The sequence below is a fragment of the Odontesthes bonariensis genome, chromosome 13 (genome assembly GCF_027942865.1).
Source record: "Odontesthes bonariensis isolate fOdoBon6 chromosome 13, fOdoBon6.hap1, whole genome shotgun sequence".
Taxonomy (NCBI): Eukaryota; Metazoa; Chordata; class Actinopteri; order Atheriniformes; family Atherinopsidae; genus Odontesthes; species Odontesthes bonariensis.
This window is the reverse complement of record NC_134518.1, coordinates 30,680,391-30,692,520: the sequence shown is the minus strand read 5'-3', so window position 1 is coordinate 30,692,520 and position 12,130 is coordinate 30,680,391. Positions and strand designations below refer to the sequence as shown.

General features: G+C 40.1%; 1 protein-coding gene across 8 annotated transcripts in view; it reads left to right on the top strand.

Annotated features, from left to right (window-relative positions):
- Positions 1–11,757, top strand: part of LOC142398005 (LIM and calponin homology domains-containing protein 1-like) — an 87,537-nt gene extending 75,780 nt beyond the window's left edge. For 6 of the 8 annotated variants that reach the window (XM_075481929.1, XM_075481927.1, XM_075481928.1 and 3 more), the window contains 10 exons: positions 925–953; positions 2,119–2,232; positions 4,344–4,436; positions 4,688–4,852; positions 5,776–5,870; positions 6,379–6,540; positions 7,082–7,177; positions 7,656–7,764; positions 9,120–9,222; positions 9,743–11,757. In XM_075481929.1, coding sequence (XP_075338044.1) covers positions 925–953; positions 2,119–2,232; positions 4,344–4,436; positions 4,688–4,852; positions 5,776–5,870; positions 6,379–6,540; positions 7,082–7,177; positions 7,656–7,764; positions 9,120–9,222; positions 9,743–9,768 — 992 coding nt within the window. In that variant the 3' untranslated portion in view covers positions 9,769–11,757. The remainder of the gene's footprint in view (positions 1–924; positions 954–2,118; positions 2,233–4,343; positions 4,437–4,687; positions 4,853–5,775; positions 5,871–6,378; positions 6,541–7,081; positions 7,178–7,655; positions 7,765–9,119; positions 9,223–9,742) is intronic. The other 2 variants (XM_075481926.1, XM_075481925.1) reach the window with 2 other exon arrangements.
- Positions 11,758–12,130: the final 373 nt, after the last annotated feature.

Below are 12,130 nucleotides of genomic sequence, written 5' to 3'. Positions count from 1 at the left end.
TTCCCACATTCCCTGTTTTCCTTCTACCCACATACTTTTTTATATTGCTGTAGAGTTTGAAATCAGTATCAGGTCTCTGCAGGCAGCCAGCAACCCTAAGTTACGCTGTGAGTTCTTCGCTCCACCAGGTAAACCTCTGAAGTCATGGAGATCATGTTTCTTGCCTTGAGTGCTGGCACACAGGGTTCCTTGACATCTTCAAGGGCTAGACCTTAACCCTCCAGTCCCATCTTCTATTTATTCCTTAATTTTCCAACATTTTGTGAATGATAAGTGAGGTTTTCTTGTTGTTTTAAGTGTGCTTTAAACTTTCTTATTTGTGCTACAACTATGCACGATGACACAAGTACGCTGAGTTGTTCAGCGTCTGACTGATCAATGTGTTGTAAGAGATCATTCATTTTGATTTTGTCATCATTTTGGTTATAATACTCTGTTGTGAATTTAAAATGGGTCATCTTTGACAAGCTACTAAAATTGTGAATAATTATCTTTTAAATGACAGCTAATGTTGACTTAAGCTTTATTTTTGCCTCAGTTTGCTTCACATTACAGATGTTTCCACCAAAAGCTACAACATCTACAACATTTTGATCATTTATACGTAGTGACCTCAAAATGGAAAAGTGTAAAATGCCAGATTCATCCAAACATAATGCTGGGGGGTGAAAAAGACGAATACTTATTGATTAACTAGTTGATTCACTCATAATCTAATACCTATGATCTGTAGCTCTTGGTGGACTTCAGTTTCGTTTGACTGCTCTCATTAGCATCTTTACTCCTCAGGTTGTCAAACCAGCACATGGTGTGTTGCCATTTTCCTAAACACATTTCCCATCAAACTGATTTAGTTTAATCACTTGCATCCATAATGTTTGCTGTTGTGTTTTTTATTCTGATTAATGCTTTCTTTTTCTACAGAAGACACAGAGAAGGATCGTTGTGGAAATGTGAGTAAAATCATTTGTCTGAAAAGCTCTTTTACCGCTTCTCATCTGGCTAATGACCTTATGCGGTATTGCGTTGGTCGAGGAAGATAAACACACTCCAGTTTCAGGAAACGCATACAAATGGACTTAACATGTGCAAGAAAGCATCTTTATCTACTTTACAACACATGTATTTGCAAATATAATTCATGCAAATGTAGAAATAGGTTGCAAATAGCACAGACCACAACAGAAGTGTTTCCGGGAAGCAGTAACCTGAAGCTCCAAACTGGATCACTGTTTTTCATTGTTTGGTTTATTTTGTGTTGTTTTTTTTCTGGTCCCTAACTTTTGTCTGAATTAAGTTTTTTTTTTTTTTTTTTTTGTATATTTGCAGCATGTGTTATCAAATCGCTGGAGAAGCTTTCCTCATTCGCTAATGTTAAGCCTATTTCTACATGTTTTCTCCTGCTGCAGTGTGTTGAGCTCTCTGGTCCACTGTACATTTCAGTGAATACCAGTAGTTTAGTTCAATGCTCCGAAAGTAAGAAACAAGTAAGATTAACAAATGTCAAACAAGATTAAAAAGTGCCTATTGCCTAAAAAGACACAAATACACACATGAGATTTGCATGAAACTCTTTCAGCTGCAGTTTTCACATCCACACTTGTACATCCTGTATATGTGAAATGTATAAACAGCCATTACTTTAAAAGTATGACTGAATTTTACTATCCCATTATGTGATTTATAAGCAAAATGTCATCAATTTGTCTGAACATTTGTTTTTAGCTCAGTCTTTGACTTGTAGTGTCTTACAGTATGGCGCTCAGCCACTACTGAGGGCTGTTGATCTAGCATGCCAGATGAGGATGCCGTAGCCAATGGCTGAGACTGCTTTTTATTTTTCATTTACGCTCATCTCTCCCTTTCTCTGTCTTCTCTCTCTTAGTAGGAGTCCTTTGGCTAGCATTGGAGTAGTGCTGTTGTGGTAGACCAAATATTTCTGTCTCCTTTCTCCTCTTATTTTTTGTGGTGGATGTGTGCGCACATTGATGTCAATCTGTGTGTGAATGGGTTGCGGGTGGATGTGAATGCGTGCATGATATGTTTGGTGTGTATTCACGCATGTTGACGTGTATGTGTTTGTATATGTGTGCGTGTGCGTGTGGTGGGGTCTATCAGGTGTCAGTCCCGGTGTTGCCCCAGGCCAAGCGGGGAGACCGCTGGTCTTGGGACCCGGATGAGGAGCGAAAGCGTCAGGAAAGGTGGCAGCAAGAGCAGGAGCGCATGCTGCAGGTACATAGTATACCCCGAAGGGTTAAGCATGGCGCATGATTGGGAAAGATTAGGGGTTGAGTTTATTATGGAGCTCATGGGACAGAGCTGAGGACCAGCAATGTGACTTTTAGCCTTGAAAAATATATTGCATTTTAACAGTTGCATGTAAAAAGAAGTCCATGGGGAAATAAATGATGTACAGCTCATGCAAAAACACAATAGACTTTGTTTAATGTGTGAGGCTAGCTACAAACTGGATGCATTTTGTTTTTATCACTCTGTACGCTATTCAAATCCTTAGTTGGCTTACAATTCAGCTATGAAGTTGGCAGTCAGATGTTTTTTTTCAGCCTATTCCCCAAATTTATCAAGCAACAGATGCAGCTTCCGCTTTGCTTTGACATGTCAAACCTCTTGAATTTGCTTAGACAGTAGAAAAAGCTTGAGCCTGTTTTTTTTAAGAGGTAAGGAGTTGGGCACTTTGAGAAGGTTTAACTCAACAAGTGCAGTAGTGGATAGTTGCTTAGCTCAAAGAAATAATCCAACACAAAATAACACTGATCCTATTTTTTAGTTCGCCTTACGTTTAGAAAGCATGTCAGTGGGTGCAGCAGGTCACAAGGACAATCTCTTCGGGCTCAGTTCGGGTCAAAGTTGTTTTACTTTTTATTAGATTAACACAACCGCTCGATGTTGTATTTACAACAGGGAGGGATCGCTGGGGATTTGTTAACAAAACTAACCATGAAACAAGTTTGAGCAAGACAATATGTCCCAGTAAGCATTGATTGGGTGATATGCAGGGAGATTTCTTGTCTTTTGGCTTTAAACTGTTTCCTAGTTATGGTTGTTTACACTGTCAAAATATTGCCACATTAAATACAGTTAAAGATCATCTTTAACATCTAATGAATGTCTTTAAAGCCCGTCACCTTTAAAGTGAATCGGATGAAATTAAACAGATGTTTAGAGGCCTTTTGAACTGCAGTTTACCTTGAACCATGAAGCCATGAACTGGGATACCTCACCACTTGCAAAACCCTGACAATAAATTCAATCCACACGGATTTTCTACAGAAAATGAACAACATGTCACCGCTATTTCCAAAGCTTGCCTCCCATGTTTGTTTTGTATTGAGCACATCCTCCTCTGAAGGCACTCCCCCAACTCCTCTATGCACACTTTAACCACTAGATGGTGATTTTGTGCAGTGGAAGAGCTTTTGGTTATCTTCCATTCCTGTCTTCATCTCATGCACAAACAAAAAGCCGGGACTTTGTCCAAGGTTGCTGCTGTTGCTGCTGCCCATATTACCCTCTCTCTCCTCAGCCAGTAACCGGTGCATCTCAAGTTCACGCATTTTTCACATTGAAAGGTTTCAGCAGTGTTGTCTATGATTGACTTCACCTACCTGTTTGACTACATTAAATATAACAGTGCTGAACAGATATCACTTATTTGCAGTTGTTTCAGGACAGTTTGCGATGAGATGCACTCAATGGATGAATGTCTGGTGCATCAATGTGCTCATTACCCGCCTCCCTTTTTGTTTCTGTGCCCCAGTCTTGTTCTGTTGTCTGTTAAGATGTCTTTTCTAATTCTTTGATCTTTAAATCTTGACTTCATGCAGGGTTCCTACACAAGTTTGTAAAGAAAGGTGTCAGAGATGTTGTCTTTTTTTGTCAAGTCACTATACCTGGGTTTTTTTTGAAAGAAATACATAAAAAAAATATAAGGCAGCTTTTAAAATTACAATTGCGTAGGAACCCTTTGCTGAACAGCATCTGCATGCTTGGCTTTTGCCTTTTGCCTGCACTGCTTTAGTCTCTTTTGTTTGTTTTTGAAACTCTAACCAAGAAAATATCCACTTTGAGCAAATATTTGGCCATGATGGGGGATGAGAAGCAAAGTTCGATATATACTTCAGATATATTTGCTTTTCTTTGTGTGCAAGATTCGCTCAGACGTTTACATCAACAGATTTGGAAAAAGAATGAACCCTTTTAAAAAGTGCCTTGAAGCTTTTTTGATGGCAGATATCTCTGCACATCATCTGTTTTCCTGCAGTTTGCTCTTCCTCTTTGTTGAGGCTCTTTTCTGTATGTCATGTCTGTTGCCTTGGTAACAGGAGAAGTACCAGCGTGAGCAGGAGAAGCTGAAGGAGGAGTGGGAGAAAGCACAGAGGGAGGTGGCGGAGGAGGAGAAGAAGTATCATGAGGAGGTGTGTGTGTGTGTGTTTACGCTGGAAGGCACAAGATGTACCTGTTATCCGTTTTATGAATTATCCTTACACTCCACAGACTTTGAAATACTTCACTGCACATTCTTTTTGATTATTGCCTCAGCTCAACTGTAAAACATATTGTATGTATGTTTGGATTTTAGATGTAAAAATGGTGTGGTTTTTTTTCACTGTTACTTATCGTATTGTGACAGTAGTGTGTTGTTTCTGGCTGGCTCCTCTCACAACAGGAGCGTAGGATACTGGAGGAAACCGTGATGCCTCTGACACCCCGCTCCTCGGCCCTGTCCTCCCCCTGCCGTGGGGAGCTGTCCTCCATCTCGGAGCCTCAGGACACAATTGTCCGTTCACTGGCTGACTGGGAACGCAAGCAGGAACTGCTGGAGAGGCAGTCTGTGAGTTGCTCATTGAATATGGATAGATTGTTATCATGTCTATGCACCCTGGATATAGAACTTTTGGTTGTTATTTCCGCCAATGCTGTCAATGTTCACCTGCTGATGCTGCATTTGATGTCATGACCTCAGTTGTTGAAGAACTCTCCTTTTTAAAATGATTCTTCAATATATGGCACTGAAAACATCAAGATGTACTGGGCTTGTCATTTTGTCTACAATAAGCTACACCGTTTAACCAGGCAACCTTTTTGTTCCTTTTATCACACAAAAAGCCCTGGCACTATAGTTGTTTGAGAGGTAGCTACACAGACTGATACCTGCGTAGTAGCAGAGTAACTCCTGGTAGTTCCTGTGAGGCAGGGGTCACTGCACATGCTCAGACAGACTGACATGCAGGACTGTGTAAACTGCTTTGCTAGCTTGTTGGACTACTTACCTTAACCCGTGGACACTGCACTAAAGTTTTCAAACAGATTTATGATATCTGGGACTGAGTCAGTCAATGCAGTAAGTATGAATCGATGTCTGACCCACAACAAATCATTTACAGATGTGATCGATTCATAGAAATCAATCACCATAGAACTGCAGGAAGCACTGGACACTAACATTACTCATTAGTGTCCAGTGCTCCACTAAGCCCCCACCAAACAGAACAACAGGAGAACGGTAGTGGAGGCGTTGGGCAGCAACACACATTTTTAGCCATCTGATGAGATCACCCCAAGCCACACTGCGCAACAGGCATCAAGGGAACTTTACTATGTCATCATGTTTGATGTACGCAAACTGTACAATGATGATACCTGCTGAATCCTTGTAGGCTGCGACTATGACAAGCAACACAGATTCAAATCATCATTGAAAATAACATGAGCTGTTTAGCCAACAATTTGCTGTTTGTTTGTTTGTTCATACAGAGAGGGAGCACAGAGAGTGCAGAGTTTAAACGGAAAGAAAACGACAGAACCAGTGACATTAGCACCGCTGACGACAGCATGAAAACAGGCAGAAGGTGGGTAAACTACTAGTAAATGTTGCAGAATCGCTTACAGTGTCACCCAGAAGTCTCACTTGCCGTTTGATTGTTCCTCATTTGGCATTAAGTGCAAATATAGTAGCTGTAGTTCAGGAGGAAGCGCAGTCACCTACCAATCGGAAAGTTAATGGTTCGACTCCCGGCTTCTCCCAGCCTGAACCCCACGTTGCCTACCGATGCATCCATCGGTGTATGAATGTGTAGAATAAAGCCCTGTGTAGCCTATATTGACTAAGACGTGCTGTATGCATATATGTATGTATGTGAGTGGATGGGGGAATGTTGCATGTAATGTGAAAGCATTTTGTGTGCTTAGCTAGACTAGAAAAGTGCTAAACAAGTACAGACCATTTATATTAGCTTTGTCTCCCCATTGCAGTTGTTGTTGTTTCTTTTTTAAAATATAAGCTCAGAGAAAATGTATTTAATGTGTATTTTTGATAGAGGACAGATGTCAACATGTTTCTCTTTCTGCAATCATCAGCTTGGTGAGTCAGAGCAGTAGTCAGACAGAAAAAGTTGGTCACAGCCTTAACAACGGCCAAAAGCTTCCTCCAGCATTGGCCAAATCGTCATCTCCAGTCAAGAAACAACAAGAGCCCAGAGCGGACAGCAACAGACCCAGTCGGCCTCCGGGAGAGCGAAGGTATGTGAATGTGGGAGTAAAGAGGCTTTCAAAGTGCCATTATTTTAGTTTTGTTGTTTTATCTGTAAATGTTGTTGGGTTTTTCTCATGTCAATCAGCCTTATCCTATTTTGAGACAGCAAAATGTTGCTCATCTCTCAGATTTGACTTTTTCTCTTTGTGTACAAGCACATTGGCTACAGGGATGGCCAGAATAATGACTTTCAGGGGTCTGATTATAATGGATCGTTGTAAAACCACTATTTGGCCAGAAGGTGGCATCTTGTGCCTGTATTTATCTCTGAGGTCCTCCTCTACAAAGATAAAAATGCATATTTACGATAAATTAGCCTAAACATTGTCATTAGAACTTTCAAAGTGACATATAATAATACTTTAAAAGATCAGATCCAAGAAAGATTGGATCAGCTAAAACACCTCTGAGAGCGTAGAGCTTATTGTTGCTCTCTTTTGGATTGGTCTGTGTCTGACTCAGACCAATCCAACAACCAATAGAGTGGCTGTATCTGTGAGCCATCATCATGTTGCTGTCCATTTCCAGGAGCGGTCCCATTGATAATAACATGGGCCGCAGTTCATCAAAGCCCCCTGCAGCATGTCCATCATCACCAGACTCACTGCCTCCAGCTCCCAACAGGTACTGCATCACAAAGAGCCCTCAACATGGGAAGGGAGGGAGCCGTTCATTCCTGCATTGTCATTTTCTGCTTTGCCGCCCACATTTCTCCACCCATCTTATATCGAGTACCACTGCAGCAGTGACCCACCAACCTGCCTGGAATATCAGTAGAGTAAAAGGCAGGTGGAGTCTAGGAGGACAGATATTTATTCATTTTAAGTAATAATTTGAACCTTTGTAGAAACATTACTGCAAATGTGCCACTTTTCACATTGCAAAGAAGTTCCAGTCCTTTTCATCTTTGATCAGACATCTTAAAAAATGCAGAGAAAAAGGGAAAAAGAAAAGTGGCACACAGTGGAAAGCATAAAGAATGGGTGTGAAATGGCTGCACACAGTGATGTCACCTATGCAGAGAGCGAAAACAAAGACCCTGAACATCAAATAAAATCAAAGTGCATCCGTGTCTCCATCTTCCATCTTCCCCCTCCTGTAGGTCTGTCAGTGGAAAGAAGCTGTGCTCCAGCTGTGGTCAGCCACTGGGAAAAGGAGCAGCCATGATCATAGAGACTCTCAGCCTCTACTTCCACATCCACTGCTTTAAGGTTGGTGAAGAAGAGAGATCCTTTGAAAGTGTTCTTTCAAATTTAGTTTGATTCCATGTGTGGCTGAATCCTAAAGAACCAGCAGTGTCACAGGGTTAGGCTGCAGTAACCGTTTGTTCTTACTGACACTGAATCCAGTGAAAATGTAAAAGTGAATAATTCCTTGTTTCTTCGATGCAAAAGTGGAAATATTTGTTGTGTATCAAAAACTTTTATCACATTCTATGTGTCAAATATTGTGATCATATCAGTGCTCCTCACTTGTTTAGAATCATTGCATACTGCTTCCTCACTGATCATTTTTAAACCCACAGATAAAAAATAGTCCCCAGTAAATGCTCCAGACTCCAGACAGCTAAAGAAGCTACAGTACCCGGCCGTTAAAGGAAAGTACTTTGGCTTTTAGAATGAATGTGTATATTAAGAGCGCTCCGATCAGGACTTCTGCAGCCATTCATTGACCACTGAAAGCAGAATCAGTCGATACGGATCACAGAGTTTATTTAAGGCCTTCTATTTTTAATTAATCTTTATTAGATTATCCTTAAAATTCTTACAAAGTTTGAACCTAATTAATGAGAAAATGTAGTGGATTGACAACAACAAGCCAGATGTGCAACATATTTTACTTGCTTTTGTAGCGACAGTCTAAAACAGAGCAGCTTGCACTTGGTTACTGGGAACAGCTGAGATGGAGCAAATATAACTTTCTTTTAGAATAATAAAGATTAATGTTTATACATTTAAAAAAAAAAAAAGAATTGGAGTAAAAGCTAAGTTTGTGCAGTTCATCTTAGTTGTTTAATTGAAATGAAACCGTATGCAGTAGTTTTACAGCAGCAGCCGATCCAGTGTCATCACCACCGTGTTCACATTCAGACTTTCTCATATTTGTCCACCTCTTTGTTTTAAATGGAATGACAGTGGCGTTTTCTTTTCACCTTAAGATAATCCTGACATTTCTCTACCCACTGCTGAAAACATCAGGAAACATCTTCATTGGATGATATAGTCACACATGTGTTGACTCACATGGATGTGAAGTGCCCATAAAGGAAACTTGTATATTAAAAGTTTCTAAAGAAATTAAGAGTTTTCTCCTTGTAAGAATGTCATCAGAATACTAGCTGATGACCATCGGTGACTTTAGTGTGTGCATGTGATCCACTTTAAAGATGTAAACGTGAGAATGGGTGGGAAGGTGAGAACATTTTTATGATTTTGCTCTTTTCCAGGGGATAATAAAAACATGCAGCAACACCTAAAATGCATCCTTATAATACACATATATTGAAATGTGATTAGTGAATAACAGATATGTCTCCTGTCCTCTCTTTTTCTGTTCCACTTTTCAGTGTGGGGTGTGTAAGGGACAGTTGGGCGACACCACCACAGGGACTGACGTCCGGATCAGGAACGGCCTCCTTAACTGCCACCAGTGCTATATCCGCTCCCGCTGTGAGTCACCCATTTCCCCCCACCCTCCCTTCCATGTTCTGCTTCTTGTTTTTCTTTCCGTCTGTTTCTCCCAGTCTGCTGCTTCAGAGACGATGTTTCCATTATCCCATCAAACGCATAAATGAATCATGGCTGTGCTCAGATTCTGCTCCCTGGTTCTGAGCAAATCAGCCACCTTCCTGATAAGACGAGTACATTTTCACATTAACGTTTCTGCTTAATAATGCTTTAATATAAGAGAGAAACATTTGAAGCGAGAGAGACAGGTGACATTGCATTTGGATGAGGATGACCTTTTCTGCACAGCGGCAAACATTTGTGCTTTAATAACTTGCTCGCAGCCGTCATCATTTGGGAATCAGCGAACCACAAAATCAAATTGTAGCCGTTATCGAAAGCGTCTGAAAATGAAGGTTTTCTTTCATTGGCTGCTCGTCCTTGAATTTAAAATCCCAGAAAAGCCATTGTGGTTTATGAAAGTTGTGGTTTTCCTTCTCTTTGTTTCTCTTTTTCTATCAAGCGGCCGGACAGCCAACCACATTGTGACGCTCGACTAAAAAGCACAAGGAAGAAACCCCATCCCTGTTTTAACTCGATTATCTGCGAATCATGTCCTCTGCAGCGTGTCGGGATCTTTGCTTGCTCTGCAGCTCAGTAACCACTGAAGATTCATCATGTGGGCCAAATGGGGATCTGGGGACAATCAAACATTAAAAAAAGATATATATTCTCGATGTTTATGTCATCTGATACGTGAGTGAAATCTGAATTTGGTTGGTCCTCGTGCAACCACAGACTGTGTTTCATCATGCAGCAGGAAAGAGACTGTTCTGACGCCATGTTGGAAAGAAAAGAAAAACATTTGCAGGTGCCTCAAACACAGGTAGGTTGTGTTGATCCCCTGCACTGTGAGAATCAACACGTTAACAGAAAGCAAGATAGATCCAGATGGTTTTTCCTGGATGTAGAAGATGTGAATATTAACCTTTCAATTCCATGTCAAATTTTTAACTCAGTATATTTAATTTTATCATTTAAGAAATATTGAATTTGGAGTGATATGAATCCAAAGCAGTGCAGAAACCTGAAGTTGTGGTCAGGCATCTCAGACTGGATTTTATAGATGTCAGTAACAGGCTGGATCTGAACAATATGAATACTTCTACACCCCTTAAGTCTGTGATCAATTCAAATAGATGCTTAATTTAGAAAGTGCAATAAAGGTCACTGTAAACCCACCACTTAGACACAATATACAGTACGTATATTTTTTTATCCCTTTGCTCTCACACAGTGACCTCATATATCTCTCATACTGTGTACAGAATAAGATTAGCTTCTGATATAAAGACATAGAATGGATGTAGGCTCATCATCGGGGCAATAAGAGAACATTTGAGTTGTTTTGTGCTTTCAGTTCACAACAGGTTGTTCCTCGTCCAGTCTGTCAGCGTGGAAAGTGAAGACTTTAATGTGCCTTAGGAAAGCAAGGTGATGCAGGAAAGGGAACACCAGCTATGTGGTGTTTTCATTTTCAGTGGATTTTGCATGGAAGGATTTGGCCAAATTCAAACTCTTAAACTGCAGACGAGCAAGCTGCAGCCCACTGTCACACGATGCTTTACTTCGATTGATTAAAAATACTGTTTATTTTCACAGAAATAGACTTAATTTCATATCCTCCCTCTGATTACTGTGTGATTTGTCGTGGTGGAAAGAAAATGCCGAAAAGAAAGAAAAAGGAACAAAAGAAGTACGTTTGTTGTCCATTTGGAAATATACACAGTAAATATAGTGCTGCATACTGCAGGGGGAACCGGGGTTTCATTTTGAATGTTTCACTCAACTGTGATATAGAATTCTGTATGGTATTTACTGAGGTATTTTTTCAGCTTCAGAACTCATTTCTACATCTTTCAATATTTAAAAAACACAAAAATCGCCAGTAGATGTTCCATCTAGTAAAACAGCAGATGTAATATGAACTCATACCAGCAGCAGTTGCACCTGTGCAATGTTTGGTCGGATGAAAACTAAAGATTTGTGCTGCGGTTGATTTAAGCCACTTGCTTCTTTTTTTAACTTGTATGAAAAGAGCTTATAAGGTGTTGTGGATGTTTTAAAAAAGAAATGCATGTTTAAGCCTAAAACCAAATGATTTGCTGTATGAAAGCAAACTTGCAACCTCCTTTTCTTCCTCCTGAAATGCATCCTATAGCCAGGCTTTTTCTCCAGGGTCAGCTCTCTGATCTACAGTATTTTTAAGCTTCTGTTCAGATCATTTTATTTTTATTCTCATTTAGTTAATGAGTAAATCTCAGCCAAGTCTCTTATAGCGGGATCTTTGAGACGGAGCTCTATATTCAGACAGTTTTACCAGGATAGTTGGGGGATGAAAACTCTTTGCGTCTGTACTGTATTTATTGTAATATTCACCCGAACACTATCCCGAATATAGAATCATTTGATGTTTTAATTCAATTGCATTTATTATTGCATACTGTATGTTTATAAATAAAATGTTATAAATTAAAAGTGCAGCTTCTGTTTGTTCATGGTGCAAAAAGGAAAAATAATGATTGAAAGAGAAAGGGGGAAAAATGTTTGGGCTTAACAGGAGAGAAGCACTCGAGTAAATGCTTGAGAAAACGATCTCCAAAGGTGAAAAAGCTCTAAACCTGAGGCCAGCTGAATGCAGTATCCGGTCCGTTTTCCTTCAGGTGCGATTACTGCCGCGCAAAAGTTGGAAACGTACGATTAATACAAAATGTTTACACTGAATGAAATATTGAGCTTAATTCGAGGTCATTTGATTTAATGTAGGTTAAATTGGTGGAAATGTGGTTCTGATGAGGAGAAAAACTTCAACTTGAGCTGCTGATTCTTTTGTTTTCTACTTTCAGCGCCA